At 51.9% G+C, this 16456-nt stretch overlaps 1 protein-coding gene across 1 annotated transcript; it reads right to left on the bottom strand.

The window, feature by feature from the left end:
• Window positions 1–5752: 5752 nt before the first annotated feature.
• fam136a (family with sequence similarity 136 member A) lies at window positions 5753–16235 on the bottom strand. The gene is made up of 4 exons (XM_041210426.1): window positions 16080–16235; window positions 10284–10424; window positions 8330–8543; window positions 5753–6840 (listed from the first exon to the last, which is right to left on the bottom strand). Exons 1-3 carry the CDS (start codon window positions 16170–16172, stop codon window positions 8355–8357), a joined length of 423 nt encoding a protein of 140 aa, XP_041066360.1. The 5' UTR covers window positions 16173–16235; the 3' UTR covers window positions 5753–6840; window positions 8330–8354.
• Between the last annotated feature and the right edge of the window lie 221 nt (window positions 16236–16456).

The raw sequence follows: 16456 nt of genomic DNA, 5'->3' as shown, positions 1-16456 counted from the left end.
TTGTGCTGCGCGATCTTTGGTTAATTTTTTTTTTATGTGAAGGGATGTGATTTATCAAGAAAGCAACGAGTTCCTATTTTCTCCGCCGTATTTCTATGTGTGAATCACACATACTGGCAACACTTTGGTAGGTTAATGAAATCGTTTCTCTTGGTTTCTGCCGTGGGTAACACGCTGGCTTCTGAGACACAAAGCCTTGAGTTCACGTTATAGAGATACCAGCGAGCTCATGGTGTTGGGGTTAATATGGATCAGGGATTGGCTTGAGTTAGAGCAGATTTTTGATTGATAAGGGACTCTAGGGTTATGGAGGACAGGCAGGAAGGTAGCGTCAAGGCCACAATCAGACCAGACATGATTGTAATAAAACAAAAAACTGCGGATGCTGGAAATCCAAAACAAAAACAGAATTACCTGGAAAAACTCAGCAGGTCTGGCAGCATCGACGGAGAAGAAAAGAGTTGACGTTTCGAGTCCTCATGACCCTCCAGCCATGATTGTATTGAATGGCGGAGGAGGTTTGAAGGGCTGAATGGCCTACTCCTGTTTCTTATGAGCTTATGGTGTGGGAATACTGCACTGCCATAAGTACCATCTTTCGGATGAGATGTTAAACTGAGGTTCCGGATGCCTTATCGGGTGGATGGTAAAGGTTCCATGGCGCTATTGGAAGGGCAGGGGAGATTTACAAGGGAGACACCAGAAGTGCTTGGGTAAGGAAAGGTGAACAGGCTGGGTTTCTTTTCTGTTAACAAGAGGCTGAGAGGGATGACCTAACTGAGGTCTTTAAGATTCTGAAAGGTTTTGATCGAGTGGATACAGAGACCATAAGACATAGGAGCAGAAATTAGGCCATTCGGCCCATCGAGTCTGCTCCGCCATTCAATCATGGTTGATAAGTTTTTCAACCCCATTCTCCCGCCTTCTCCCCTTAACCTTTGATCCCCTTACCAATCAAGAACCTATCTGTCTCGGTCTTAAATACACTCAATGACCTGGCCTCCACAGCCTTCTGTGGCAATGAATTCCATAGATTCACCACTCTCTGGCTAAAGAAGTTTCTCCTCATCTCTGTTCTAAAAGGTCTTCCCTTTACTCTGAGGCTGTGCCCTCGGGTCCTAGTCTCTCCTACTAATGGAAACATCTTCCCCACGTCCACTCTATCCAGGCCTTTCAATATTCTGTAAGTTTCAATCAGATCCCCCCTCATCCTTCTAAACTCCATCGAGTATAGACCCAGAGTCCTCAAACATTCCTCATATGTTAAGCCTTTCATTCCTGGGATCATTCTTGAGAACCTCCTCTGGACCCTCTCCAGGGCCAGCACATCCTTCCTGAGATACGGGGCCCAAAATTGCTCACAATATTCTAAATGTGGTCTGACCAGAGCCTTGTAAAGCCTCAGCAGCACATCCCTGCTTTTATATTCTAGTCCTCTCAAAATAAATGCCAACATTGCATCTGCCTTCCTAACAACTGACTCAACCTGCAAGCGAACCTTAAGAGAATCCTGGACTAGGACTCCCAAGTCCCTTTGCACTGCAGATTTCTGAATTCTCTCCCCATTTAGAAAATAGTAAATGCCTCTATTCTTCCTACCAAGGTGCATGGCCTCACACTTCCCCACATTGTATTCCATCTGCCACTTCTTTGCCCATTCTCCTAACCTGTTCAAATCCTTCTGCAGCCTTCCCACCTCCTCAATACTACCTGTCGCTCCACCTATCTTTGTATCATCTGCAAACTTAGCTAGAATGCCCTCAGTTCCTTCATCTCGATCATTAATGTATAAAGTGAAAAGTTGTGGTCCCAACACTGACCCCCGCGGAACTCCACTAGTCACCGGCCGCAATCCTGACAAGGACCCCCTTATCCCCACTCTCTGCTTCCTGCCAGACAGCCAATCTTCTATCCATACTAGTACCTTGCCTCTAACACCATGGGCTCTTATCTTACTGAGCAGCCTCCTGTGCGGCACCTTGTCAAAGGCCTTCTCGAAGTCCAAGTAGATAACATCCATTGGCTCTCCTTTGTCTAACCTACTTGTTACCTCCTCAAAGAATTCTAACAGATTTGTCAGGCATGACCTCCCCTTGATGAAACCATGCTGACTTTGCCTGATTTTACCATGCACTTCCAAGTATTCTGAAATCTCATCCTTAATAATGGACTCTAAAATCTTACCAACGACTGAGGTCAGGCTAATCAGCCTGTAATTTCCTGTCTTTTGCCTCACTCCCTTCTTAAACAGGGGGGGTTACATTAGCAATTTTCCAGTCCTCTGGGACCCTCCCTGACTCGAGTGATTCCTGAAAGATCACCACTAACGCCTCCACTATCTCTTCAGCTATCTCCTTCAGAACTCTGGGGTATAATCCATCTGGTCCAGGTGATTTATCCACCTTCAGACCTTTCAGTTTTCCTAGCACCTTCTCCTTGGTAATGGTCACCATACTTACCTCTGCCCCCCCGACGCTCTTGAACTTTGGGGATGTTACTCATGTCTTCCACCATGAAGACTGACGCAAAGTACCTATTCAGTTCCTCCGCCATTTCTTTGTTCCCCACTACTATTTCTCCAGCGTCATTTTCCAGCGGCCCAATGTCCACTTTTGCCTCTCTCTTATCCTTTATATATCTAAAAAAAATTCTTGCAATCTTCTTTTATATTACTGGCTAGTTTGCCCTCATATTTAATCTTCTCCCTCCTTATTTCTTTTTTAGCTGTCCTCTGTTGGTCTTTGTAGGCTTCCCAATCTCCTGGTTTCCCACTGCTCTTCACCGCATTGTATGCTTTCTCTTTAGCTTTTATGCTGTCCCTGACTTCCCTTGTCAGCCATGGTTGCCTCGTCCTCCCTTTAGTTTGCTTCTTCTTCCAAGGGATGAATTTTTGCTGTGTCTCCCAAATTACTCCCAGAAACTCCTGCCATTGCTGTCTTTTCTACTAGGCTCATCTCCCAGTCAATTCTGGCCAGCTCCTCCCTCATGCCTCTGTAGTTGCCTTTATTCAACTGTAATAGCGTAACATCTGATTCCAGCTTTTTCCTCTCAAATTGCAGGATAAATTCTATCATATTATGGTCACTTCCTCCTAAGGGTTCCTTCACCTTAAGCTCCCTTATCAAATCTGCCTCATTACACATCACTAAATCTAGAATTGCCTGTTCCCTAGTGGGCTCCACCACAAGCTGCTCCAAAAAGCCATCTCGTAGACATTCCACAAATTCCTTTTCTTGGGATCCACTACCAACCTGATTTTCCCAGTCTACCTGCATATTGAAATCCCCCATGCCTTTCTTACACACCTTTTCTATCTCCTGCTGTTTCTTGTGCCCCACATCCTGACTACTGTTCGGAGGCCTGTACGTAACTCCCATTATGGTTTTTTTACCTCTGCAGTTCCTCAACTCTACCCACACAGATTCTACATCATCTGACCCTATGTCCTTTCTTGCTATCGATTTAATTTCATTTCTTACTAACAAAGCAACCCCACCCCATCTGCCAACCTGCCTATCTTTTCGATAGGATGTATATCATTGGATATTTAGCTCCCAGTCCTGATCCCCTTGCTGCCATGTCTCTGTGATGCCCACATCATACCTGCCAATTTCAATCTGCGCCACAAGCTCATTTACTTTATTTCGTATACTGCGTGCATTCAGATACAACACCTTCAGTCCTGTATTTCCCGTCCCCTTTCTCACTGTCATCCCTTTATCTGATGTGCTTGAAGTTAGCTTCCTAGCCCTTTCCAAACATTTGTTTCCTCTTGAGGGGAAGAGCAGAACTAGAGGCCATCAGTATAAGATCATCACCAAGAAATCCAATAGGGAATTCAGGAGAAACTTCTTCACCCAGAGTGTGGTGAGAATGTGGAACTCGCTACCACAGAGAGTGGTTGAAGCGTATAGTATAGATGTTTTTAAGAGGAAACTAGATAAACATATGAGGGAGAAGGGAACAGAGGGTTAGGATGGTAGGTTTAGATGAGGAAAGATGGGAGGAGACTTGAGTGGAGCATAAACACCAGCTTGACTAGCTGGGCTGGATATCCTATGTAAACCCATGTAATTAAGAGATTATCTGGTCATTATCTCACTGTTGTTTGTGGGATCTTGCTGTGTGAAAATTAGCTGCAGTATTTCCTACATTACAACAGTGACCCATTTTAAAAGCACTTCATTGGCAGTAAAGTGCTTTGAAATGTCCAGTGGTCTTGAAAAGTGCTTTATAAATAAAAGTCTTTCATTGTTCGCATGTATTTGGTAATATTACCACCTTTGACGGGTCTAATGATGTGGGGGAGGCAAACGTGAGTTGTCCTAGTGGAACTGGAGCAAGGTTCGTCATTCAGCAAGGGACCGACGAGCTGCTTCAAGAGAGTCGGGTTCAGGAATGAGGTAAGAATCAAGTGGAGACCATCAGCGAGCCAGGGTAACATCACTACATCGCATGCACCCTCCCTGCTATATATGGTCCACCACACTTCTGCCAGGCCTTTGAAAGAACCATACCATTAGAATCATCAACTATTACTGCTAGGGCACATTTTGCCCATTGTGCCTGAGTCAGCTGGGTGAAAGCACAATCCAATTTAGTCCCTGCAACTTTGTTCATCTCCAGCTTGGAAAGTTCCTATGCAATCTGTTTCCTCCACCCTTGCAGGGAGTGCGCTCAGAATCTTAAACTGTATGGAAAAAGAATTCTCACCTCCCTCTAATTTTTGTGCCAAGTATTTTAAACCTGTGGTCGCTGACCCACTTGGCAGAAGAGAGAGTTTCAACCCTACTTGCGCTATCAAAATATTGAAGATCACCTCTGGTGGATCTGCCCATAACCTTTGCTTCCAGCTTCTCCAATCGCTCTGTAATGAACTCCCTCATCTATTGTATCATCTTAGTAAATGCCCTCCAAAACCTTGGCATCCTTTCTAGGCTATTGAGTTGTTTGATCAGCCATGATTATAATGAATGGCAGAGCAGGCTCGAAGGGCCGAATGGCCTACTCCTCCTAGTTTCTATGTTAAGTAGTACCCAGAAGGGTACACAACTCCAGCCGAGGCCTAACCAGTGATCTATGATTTCAAATGACTTCCACTTAACTTGGCATTGACTACAAAGAAATGTTAACTGCCACATCCACTCATCCTGCCATCTTCAAGGATTTGTGAATATGCACCCTCAGTCCCCTTTGCTCTTGCAGCCCCCTCAAAGTAGCACCATTTAGATTACGTTGTTTCAGGCGGCCTTGTGGCACAGTGGGTAGCGTCCATACCTCTGAGCCTGATGCTTCGGGTTCAAGACCCACCCCAGGACTTGATGACCAAGGAAGGTGCATTGATAACATAGCCAAACAGGTTGAGTATCAACCTGTCAACACACTCCAATGGGAGGCGGTAAGAGTGGGAGAGATTCCTGGTCAGCCATGTGATGGGAAGAACATGGGAGCCTCTCCCATCACTATCCACAGCTCCATGTATGTAAAGCTGTACGCTACCATAGCAACTCAGACACCAAGTGAACAGTAACACATCACCACTGTGCTGTCCTCTTCAAATAATTCACACTTATCTGCGTTCATTTAAATTTCCTGTGTGTTGTGCCCATTTCACCAGTCACTATATCCTCCTGAAGCCTATTATCCTCACCTGCACCATTTTGTTGTGTCCACTGCTGTGAGTTTTGTTTTGTCTGCAAACTGTACCTCCATACATCAGTGATCCAGCATGTGAAAAACAAACACCGGAAAATGATGAAAATCTTTCTTTAATTGGACATTGCACACACAGTCCCATGTAGGAAAACTTCACAGTTAAACCAACTCCAGATGGAAGATGAATAAGACACAGAAAGGCTTCATAGTATACCTCTCAAGGCAGCATTATGATAACACAAATTTACAACAGGACATCTTTGGTTACACTCCAACAAAAAAAGCCGATTCTCCTCTTTAGTCTCTGGTTGCAGGAAGTGTTTTCATCCACTTGTAAATGTTTACACACTTATTTCCAAGGTTCAAACGACACAGAGCGATGGTGGTCAGCAGCAGTGTTATGTCAGACACCCCACAACTCTTGAGCAAAGCAGAAATAAAACCAAAAACTCTGAATTTATTTCGGCTCCTTCCTGATCGGCCATTTAAATCAGAATTCTTGCAGAATATTATGGAGCTGGCGAAAATCGAAACTCAAGACTGACGCAGGGACAGGACCAGGGGTGGCAGTCAAGTGTGAAACGATAATGTTCCTGCTTTAGAGTTTGACGAATTGCTGAAAAGAGAGACATGTTGCCAAAGCCTTTCATCTTGCACTCATCGGGACAAATACAAGAATGGCAATTTTCAAACAATTACAATTATTTACAGTACTGGAGAAAAGATGGGTGGCAAGTCAAAAAGTTTCTGAGCCACATTTCTCTTTTCAGCCATACTCTCGTTGCACTTGCTAAGTTGTGACTGCAGGGTGCTGTACCATTTGCAGTGCGTTGCGGACAGAAAAAAATCCCTAACATACTCAACTAGTAGAATTCAACACTGTTCGTCGGAATGCAAACAGCAGGCTTATCAAGTACAAATAGAACTGTGGGATTAACTGCAGGGTAGTTAACTGCAGGGTAGAAACACCATAGATAAGACGGGGAGCACACCCACAATCCCACGCAAATGTAGGTCCTGGTTGTGATCCGGTGAGGAGAGCAGTGGTGGGGCGGGGAGGTAGAAGCACATCTGTTGCCTCCCCTGTAAAATATTTAGTGCTTAGCACCTGCTGCCTGGTACCAAGCTCCCTTTAGTGCAGAAATCAACGAGAGTAAAAGAACCATCAAATGGACGAGTCGAAATCTATGGGGAAAGCACAGATTCTTGAGCATCTAGCAGACAAATCTGTGTCACATCACCCATCCCCACCCCCTCCCCGTCTATCCCAGATAGGTCCGAGCAAAGGACAACAATTAAAAAAAGAGGAGAGATGTGGGTGGAAAGTGTAACTCAAACTATTTCTTAAACTGAGTGACGCTTCCTGTCCACTCCACAGCATATATGGTATTGCAGGAAACTTATCAGTCACAAGAAGCCCTTTGGAATCAGGCCCTGCCATCAGCACTGTCACTGTATCATCTACATGCTGCTTCCTGTGCACACCACACCGGCAGTGGATCAACACCTTTGCGTGTGTGACGAACAATGGTTAGAATGAGCATCAGTGCGTTTAATGTCGTGTCTCAATTCCTCGGTTTGGCTGGCTTTTTTTTTTGCCCTCAAAGTCATTGGAACCAGCTTGTGGGGGCGGGGCTACTGAGAATTTCCTCCCTCATTCAATTGTTTTGCTGCGAGTGCGGTTTCTGTCTGATTAGTAAGCAGGTTCCTGGATCAAAACTACATTGGTGCTGTTGCGAAAGCAATCTTCCCAGGGAACCATTTACTGTTAAGCTCAAGGGGGGGGGGGGGCGAAACTACACGCTGAGTTCCTTTCAAAGCCCAACATATTGCACTCAGGCTCTGATTTTGTGCCGGGTGACTTCTCAATCACAAATGGTTTTTTGAGACTTAAGATCAACACCCTTTACATCTCCAAATTACAATCGACATGAACTTGTACTTAGCACACACAAACGTTCAGTGTCTGTCATGAACGGGGCAGGGATCAGGACCTCTACAGAAAGCGAAATGCTGCTTTCATCTGCCGCGGACTTAAAATTAACACTTCTCTTCAAAAGACATTATTTAGATGAAGAGAAGGAACAGTCAAACAGCCGAGTAGTACTGGTGAAAGCAAAATACTGTGGCTGCTCGAAAGCAGAGTGACAGGATCACAGGTTTCTCCTGTTGGCTCCCTTGGTTACCCCAATAGGCAAAGTCAGAATCTGGTGCCACAAAAACCAGCTTTAAACTCCAGCGCGTTCTGAGTTTTCCAACACCAGCCGAGGGCTGCAGAAGAGAAGGGAGGAGGAGTCAAACAGGGCTGCCGCTTCTGATGACCATTCGACGATGTGCCCTCTTGCTGGTTTGAAAAGCAAGGTGATACGGAGTTGGCCGCATTGCCACTCAGAGGCCCTGACCCACCCAGCTGTGCTACTCATAACAATGTTGTCTTGCTGCAGTCTCTGGGCAGAGGCAAGGCTGCTATTAGCCCTCATCGCCCTCGCTCGCCGATGTGCACACATTGTCGACTCAGGGCCAGATCTCGCTCAGGCGGGCTATGCTGGAATCCTTCCATTGGCAGGGCGAAGTGGGGGGGGTGGTGTGGTGGGGGTTGGAGCTTGGGTTCACCATGATGTTCCTACTTCAGTGCGGCACCTCTTCATAACAAAAGGGGGGGAAAAAAAATCACCTGACTTTAGACCTGAGGTGCTGCCTCATTTTGCTATGGAGGTCAATGATTCCTTTAGTGTACGCGTCATGCTTGGGATGAGGACTGCATGATCGTCCACGCATTTAGTGACACAGGACTCCACCTTTAGTCTGACATCGGGCTCTTTGAGTCCGGAATCGAAGGCGTCCTTCCCTTTGTCGTTGCAGTCCATCATGCAGCGTTGCAGCCGATTCTGCAATGATAGAACAAAAAATGTGGTCTGAAAAGGCTTCCTGCCCTGTTTCCCCAGTGTCAGCTTTCGTATTTGATGCCAAGAAATGGACCACTGTATCCATTCAGTCACCCACTGTTGCCATCAAGCGCTCTGCCTTCACCTCAGGAAGGTTGGTGGCCTGCACACACCCTCCCACCAAGCACACGTGGGCGACTGATTTTCATTTCCAACAGCAGTCATCGTTGACTGAGATCAAAAACTTAGGATCTTTGGTCCAGTTGACCATTCGGAACTGAATCGAGACCCGGCAATCTCATCTCACATGGGGCCCATGCGCCCAGCAAGTAGAGCAGACCTTTCTCTCATGATTTCATCCTGTCATCATTTGCAACACCACCGGTCCTGTAATCTGCTCTGGTCTAAAAGAAACCGGCCCAATTTTTCCAAATCTTTCTCCGTTATAATCCCCACCACCAGCCCATACCGAGCAGCATCGCGCTCGCATCTGCACTGTGCTGTAGTGACTGTTGGAGGCCAATCGTCTCAGCGCCAGCTGCAGGAGTTCCTCAGGGCAGTGTTCTAGGTCCAACTGTTTTCAGCTGCTTCATCAGTGGCTATCACCACCACCCCCCTTCCAATAATGTCAGAGTGATGTTCGCTAATGATCGCACAATGTTCAGCACCATTCAAAACTCCAATAATAAAGCAGTCCATGCCTGCTTGCAACAGGACCAGGGCTGACAAGTGGCAAGCAACATTCGTACTACACAAGTGCAATCATCTCCCCTTGAATTCCCCATCATCAGCATCCTGGGGGGGGTTACCTTTGACCAGAAACTGAACTGGACTAGCCATATCAATGCTGGGGCTACAAGAGCAGGTCAGAGGCTAGGAATCATGCGGCAAGTAACTCACCTCCTGACTCCCCAAAACCTGTCCACCATCTACAAGGCACAAGCCAGGAGTGTGTTGGAATACTCTCTACTTGCCTGGATGAGTGCAGCTCCAACAACACTCAAGAAGCTCGACCCCATCCAGGACAAAGCAGCCCACTTGATCAGCACCCCATCTGCCACCTTAAACATTCACTCTCTTCACCAGTGACCACTGAGTGTGTACCATCTACAAGATGCAACAACTCAGCAAGGCTCCTTCAACAACACCTTCCAAACCTGCGGCCTCTACCATCTAGAAGGACAAGGGCAGCAGGTTCATGGGAACGCCACCACCTACATGTTTCCCTCCACACAGAAACCATCCTTTCTTGGAAATATATCACCGTTCCTTCACTGTCGCTGGGGCGAAATCCTGGAACTCGCTCCCTAACAGCACTGTGGGTGTACCTACACCACATGGATTGCAGCAGTTCAAGAAGGCAGCTCACCACTACTTCTCAAGGGCAACTAGGCATGGGCAATAAATGCTGGCATTGCCAGCGACACCCACATCCCTTGAAAGGATATTTAAAAAGCTGCTGAACCCTCTGACTTGGTGAGGTGGTTATATAGATACAGGATTGCACCTCAACACTTTTTTATTTAAATGTAAACCCTCTCCCCCAAACATTAGCATTTTTGTGGCCTTATTAACTTGGGGATGCTGTCTTTAATGAAACCCCTCTGCTCTTCCACAGCACCCAGCTTTCCCCCAAAGTATTTTACTTTTACCTAAAACTCTCTCCCTCTTCCAGTGAGCATTAAAAAAAAAACTACACGGAAACTTAAAAGGACTGGAGTGATTGCAGGGCTGGCCCCTTACCTGGAACCTCTCGAGCTCCCCAGTGACAGCAGCCTGGGCCTTGGCAAGAGGGGAGTGGCACCGCTCGATACACTGATGTACCTCCTCCATGGACGCGTTCCCATTCTCGCAGCAGTCTGCGCTGCACCGGAACATCTTCCCCTAGAGAGGCAGTTGAACCACACAGCCATCAGACGCACAAATTCTCCCCCCAACACCGCACCATTTCAACGCAACCTGGAATGAATGCCTCATCTGTACACCTCGCCCCTTTCTTTCCTATTCTGGTTAAGAGTTCTCCGAGCCAGCCTCTTGCCCCAAGTACCAGGTCCCCGATGCCAGCTAGCGTTCACTTACCAGAGGAAGAGGAGTGGGTTTATCGTGGCTTATTTGCATCTTAACTCCATTTATCTGCACTGCGTCATCAGTAGTGGTGTCAGAGGCAGTGAAATCCTGCAGCCTTTTTGTCACAGACTAGAGACACTGGCCCCAGTTTTGTTTTCAGCCTGACACAGCCCAGGGTTAAATCAGTCCACAGGAGGAATGGAATCCATCAGCTATGCTTACTGCACGAGCAATGGGACAGCCCCACATCTCCCCCAGCCTATTTTAAAGGAGCCTCTCCCATTTCTCAGTGTCCTGTGTGTTTTTATTATGCGTTGAGATTACAGGGCCGAGAAGGAAGTTCCGACTTGGGAATGGGCCATTGCTCAGGACTGACCACTGAGCCTGCAGAGATAGGAAGGCAGTGGACTCACATCCTGCTGTGCTTTCAGCAAACAGCCAAACCTGAGAATGAGATCATGGTTTACCAGGCACTCCCCACGCTCCTCTCTGCTTCAGAGACTTGGAAAACCTACAGCAGACACCTCAAAGCGCTGGGGAAGTAGCACCAGCAGTGCCTAGTAAGATCCTCTAAATCTGGTGGTAGGACAGCCAGTTAGCAGCATCCTGTCTCAAACCACCCTGTCCAACATCGAGTGCTAATCACTCAAAACCAGCTCCGCTGGGCAGGACATGTCGTTCGAGTGTCTGACACCGAACTCCCGAAGCAATTGCTCTACTCGGGACTCAGTCACTGCAGGAGAGTCCCAGGAGGAAATGCTTTAGGGATGTCCTTAAAGCATCCTCGAAGAGGTCAAACATCCCCACCGACTCACGGGAGACCCTGGCTTGTGACCGACTGAAATGGAGAAGCTCATTCGGGAAGGCAGTGGACACAGAGAGACTTTGTCAGGAATGTGCAGAGGTGAAGTCGAGGTGTCGGAGGGAGCGAACAAACCTCCAAACAGCCCATCGACCCGACTCTTCAAACACCTCCTGCCCCACATGTGGCAGAGTCTGCAGATCCCACACTGGATTTATCAGCCAGCTCAGAACCCATCAAACCGGAGTGGGAGCAAGTCATCCTCAATCCAGAGGGTGTGCCTCAGAAGAAATAGCGGGGGGAAGCTGGTAGGAGAGGGGGAAGAGGGGGAAGAGGGGGAGATGAAACAGGCGTTAGTGACTGTGTCTTGTTTCTGCATCAACTGTCCATTCTTTGATGGGATCGATCACACAAGGCTGGTATTATTCAATCCAGATCAAGGGGAAGGTATCTCAAAATTAAAGTGAAACCATTTCACATCAAGATCAGGATCACTTCTTCACACAAAGGGTAATGGAAACCTGGGACTCTCCCCTTGAAGCTCAGGGAGTGACTGAAAATTTAATAAGAGACTGATAGATTTTTGCTCGGTAAGAACTTTAAGAGATAGAAAACCAAGGCCAGTTGCTGGAGTTAAGATACAGATCAGCCATGATTTTGTTGAAAGGTGGGACAGGTTTTGTAATGCCAAAAGGACTCCTTCTGTTCCTGTTTAATCCCTGCACCCAACACTGCTGGCATGGAATTTATTTGTAAAGAATTCCCTCTTATTGGAAAAAAAACGGCCCTCCTTAAAAGCTTTGTTTTTAAACACGGCTTTCTCCCCCAGAAGAGGGTGGACTGGGAACACCACACCTCTTCCCAGTCCCAACATGGTCTCCAATCCCCCTGACCCCAAACACCCCCCTTCCAATGTACTCAGCTTACCTTCATTAAAACTGCCTCTCAAACCCGCTGCCCCAACTCATCACCCCCCCACCACAAATCCTCCCCAGCGCAGCCTACACCCCCCAACCCCCCTCTCTTAACCTCCAACCCCCTACCCCACCACAAATCCTCCCCAGCGCAGCCTACACCCTCCAACCCCCCCATTCCCCTCTCTTAACCCCAACCCCCTCCCCCACCCTGCTCCCTCCTCTAACCCGTTCCCTCCCACACTCTCCACGCCCCCTCCAATACCTTCCCCACCCTCTCCCATCCCCCCTCCAATCCCTCTCCCCTCCCCCTTCCCCCTCCAATCCCTTCCCCCACCCTCTCCCCTCCCTCCTCCAATCCCTCTCCCCTCCCCCTCCAATCCCTTCCCCACCCTCTCCCCTCCCCCTTCCCCCTCCAATCCCTTCCCCACCCTCTCTCCCTCCCCCCTTCCCCCTCCAATCCCTTCCCCACCCTCTCCCCTCCCCCTTCCCCCTCCAATCCCTTCCCCACTCTCTCCCCTCCCCCTTCCCCCTCCAATCCCTTCCCCCACCCTCTCCCCTCCCCCTTCCCCCTCCAATCCCCCCCCCACCTCCCCTCCAATCCCTTCCCCCACCCTCTCCCCTCCCCCTTCCCCCTCCAATCCCTTCCCCCACCCTCTCCCCTCCCCCTCCAATCCCTTCCCCACCCTCTCCCCTCCAATCCCTTCCCCCACCCTCTCACCTCCCCCTCCAATCCCTTCCCCCACCCTCTCACCTCCCCCTCCAATCCCTTCCCCCACCCTCTCCCCTCCAATCCCTTCCCCCACCCTCTCACCTCCCCCTCCAATCCCTTCCCCCACCCTCTCCCCTCCAATCCCTTCCCCCACCCTCTCACCTCCCCCTCCAATCCCTTCCCCCACCCTCTCCCCTCCCCCTCCAATCCCTTCCCCCACCCTCTCCCCTCCAATCCCTTCCCCCACCCTCTCACCTCCCCCTCCAATCCCTTCCCCCACCCTCTCCCCTCCCCCTCCAATCCCTTCCCCCACCCTCTCCCCTCCCCCTCCAATCCCTTCCCCCACCCTCTCCCCCTCCCCCTTCCCCCTCCAATCCCTTCCCCACCCTCTCCCCTCCCCCTTCCCCCTCCAATCCCTTCCCCACCCCTCCCCCTCCAATCCCTTCCCCCACCCTCTCACCTCCCCCTCCAATCCCTTCCCCACCCTCTCCCCTCCAATCCCTTCCCCCACCCTCTCCCCTCCCCCTCCAATCCCTTCCCCCACCCTCTCACCTCCCCCTCCAATCCCTTCCCCCACCCTCTCACCTCCCCCTCCAATCCCTTCCCCCACCCTCTCACCTCCCCCTCCAATCCCTTCCCCCACCCTCTCACCTCCCCCTCCAATCCCTTCCCCCACCCTCTCCCCTCCCCCTCCAATCCCTTCCCCCACCCTCTCACCTCCCCCTCCAATCCCTTCCCCCTCCCTCTCACCTCCCCCTCCAATCCCTTCCCCCACCCTCTCCCCTCCCCCTCCAATCCCTTCCCCCACCCTCTCCCCTCCAATCCCTTCCCCCACCCTCTCACCTCCCCCTCCAATCCCTTCCCCCACCCTCTCACCTCCCCCTCCAATCCCTTCCCCCACCCTCTCCCCCTCCCCCTCCAATCCCTTCCCCCACCCTCTCACCTCCCCCTCCAATCCCTTCCCCCACCCTCTCCCCTCCCCCTCCAATCCCTTCCCCCACCCTCTCACCTCCCCCTCCAATCCCTTCCCCCACCCTCTCACCTCCCCCTCCAATCCCTTCCCCCACCCTCTCCCCTCCCCCTCCAATCCCTTCCCCCACCCTCTCCCCTCCCCCTCCAATCCCTTCCCCCACCCTCTCACCTCCCCCTCCAATCCCTTCCCCCACCCTCTCCCCTCCAATCCCTTCCCCCACCCTCTCACCTCCCCCTCCAATCCCTTCCCCCACCCTCTCACCTCCCCCTCCAATCCCTTCCCCCACCCTCTCCCCTCCCCCTCCAATCCCTACCCCCACCCTCTCCCCTCCCCCTCCAATCCCTTCCCCCACCCTCTCCCCTCCCCCTCCAATCCCTTCCCCCACCCTCTCCCCTCCCCCTCCAATCCCTTCCCCCACCCTCTCCCCTCCCCTCCAATCCCTTCCCCCACCCTCCCCCCCTTCAATCCCTTCCCCCACCCTCTCACCTCCCCCTCCAATCCCTTCCCCCACCCTCTCACCTCCCCCTCCAATCCCTTCCCCCACCCTCTCCCCTCCTCCTCCAATCCCTTCCCCACCCTCTCCCTCCCCCTCCAATCCCTTCCCCCACCCTCTCCCCTCCCCCTCCAATCCCTTCCCCCACCCTCCCCCCTTCAATCCCTTCCCCCACCCTCTCACCTCCCCCTCCAATCCCTTCCCCCACCCTCTCACCTCCCCCTCCAATCCCTTCCCCCACCCTCTCCCCTCCTCCTCCAATCCCTTCCCCCACCCTCTCCCCTCCCCCTCCAATCCCTTCCCCCACCCTCTCACCTCCCCCTCCAATCCCTTCCCCCACCCTCTCCCCTCCAATCCCTTCCCCCACCCTCTCACCTCCCCCTCCAATCCCTTCCCCCACCCTCTCCCCTCCTCCTCCAATCCCTTCCCCCACCCTCTCACCTCCCCCTCCAATCCCTTCCCCCACCCTCTCCCCTCCAATCCCTTCCCCCATCCTCTCCCCTTCAATCCCTTCCCCCACCCTCTCCCCTCCCCCTCCAATCCCTTCCCCCACCCTCTCACCTCCCCCTCCAATCCCTTCCCCCACCCTCTCCCCTCCCCCTCCAATCCCTTCCCCCACCCTCTCCCCTTCAATCCCTTCCCCCACCCTCTCACCTCCCCCTCCAATCCCTTCCCCCACCCTCTCCCCTCCAATCCCTTCCCCCACCCTCTCCCCTCCCCCTCCAATCCCTTCCCCCACCCTCTCCCCTCCCCCTCCAATCCCTTCCCCCACCCTCTCCCCTCCCCCTCCAATCCCTTCCCCCACCCTCTCACCTCCCCCTCCAATCCCTTCCCCCACCCTCTCCCCTCCCCCTTCAATCCCTTCCCCCACCCTCTCACCTCCCCCTCCAATCCCTTCCCCCACCCTCTCACCTCCAATCCCTTCCCCCACCCTCTCCCCTCCAATCCCTTCCCCCATCCTCTCCCCTTCAATCCCTTCCCCACCCTCTCCCCTCCCCCTCCAATCCCTTCCCCCACCCTCTCACCTCCCCTCCAATCCCTTCCCCCACCCTCTCCCCTCCCCCTCCAATCCCTTCCCCACCCTCTCCCTTCAATCCCTTCCCCCACCCTCTCACCTCCCCCTCCAATCCCTTCCCCCACCCTCTCCCCTCCAATCCCTTCCCCCACCCTCTCCCCTCCCCCTCCAATCCCTTCCCCCACCCTCTCCCCTCCCCCTCCAATCCCTTCCCCCACCCTCTCCCCCTCCCCCTCCAATCCCTTCCCCCACCCTCTCACCTCCCCCTCCAATCCCTTCCCCCACCCTCTCCCCTCCCCCTTCAATCCCTTCCCCCACCCTCTCACCTCCCCCTCCAATCCCTTCCCCCACCCTCTCACCTCCAATCCCTTCCCCCACCCTCTCCCCTCCAATCCCTTCCCCCACCCTCTCCCCTCCCCCTCCAATCCCTTCCCCCACCCTCTCCCCTCCCCCTCCAATCCCTTCCCCCACCCTCTCCCCTCCCCCTCCAATCCCTTCCCCCACCCTCTCCCCTCCCCCCTCCAATCCTCCCCCTCCCCCTCCACTCCACCCCACCCCCGGACCTGCATCTTCCGGATCTGCTCTCTCTCCAGTGCCTGCACCATCCCGTCCACCGCCTTCTGCAGCCGCCGGTGCTGGGCCTCGGCTCCCGACATGTCCCTGTCCCCGGTCCCCGGTCCCCGGTCCCTGACCCTGACCCCGTCCCCACGCTCCCGGAGACACGGAGCCTGCCCTGAGCACAGGAGAGAACCCACCAGGAACTCAGCCGCACTCCGCCTGCAGCGCCCCCCCCCCCCACGCCCCTGTCCTGGAGGCCAAACAACAAGCAAATCATTCACATCCCCACCTCAGCAAAATACTACCTGTAAAAAAAAAATTCTCTTTCTTTTAAAAAAATACCTTATTCTCCAGAATCCCTCAGGTGCTCAGGTACAGGTTC

This window comes from Carcharodon carcharias, chromosome 17 (assembly GCF_017639515.1).
Source record: "Carcharodon carcharias isolate sCarCar2 chromosome 17, sCarCar2.pri, whole genome shotgun sequence".
NCBI classification, from domain to species: domain Eukaryota; kingdom Metazoa; phylum Chordata; class Chondrichthyes; order Lamniformes; family Lamnidae; genus Carcharodon; species Carcharodon carcharias.
Note: the sequence above shows the minus strand (reverse complement) of the source record. Positions and strands in the feature narration are given on the sequence as shown.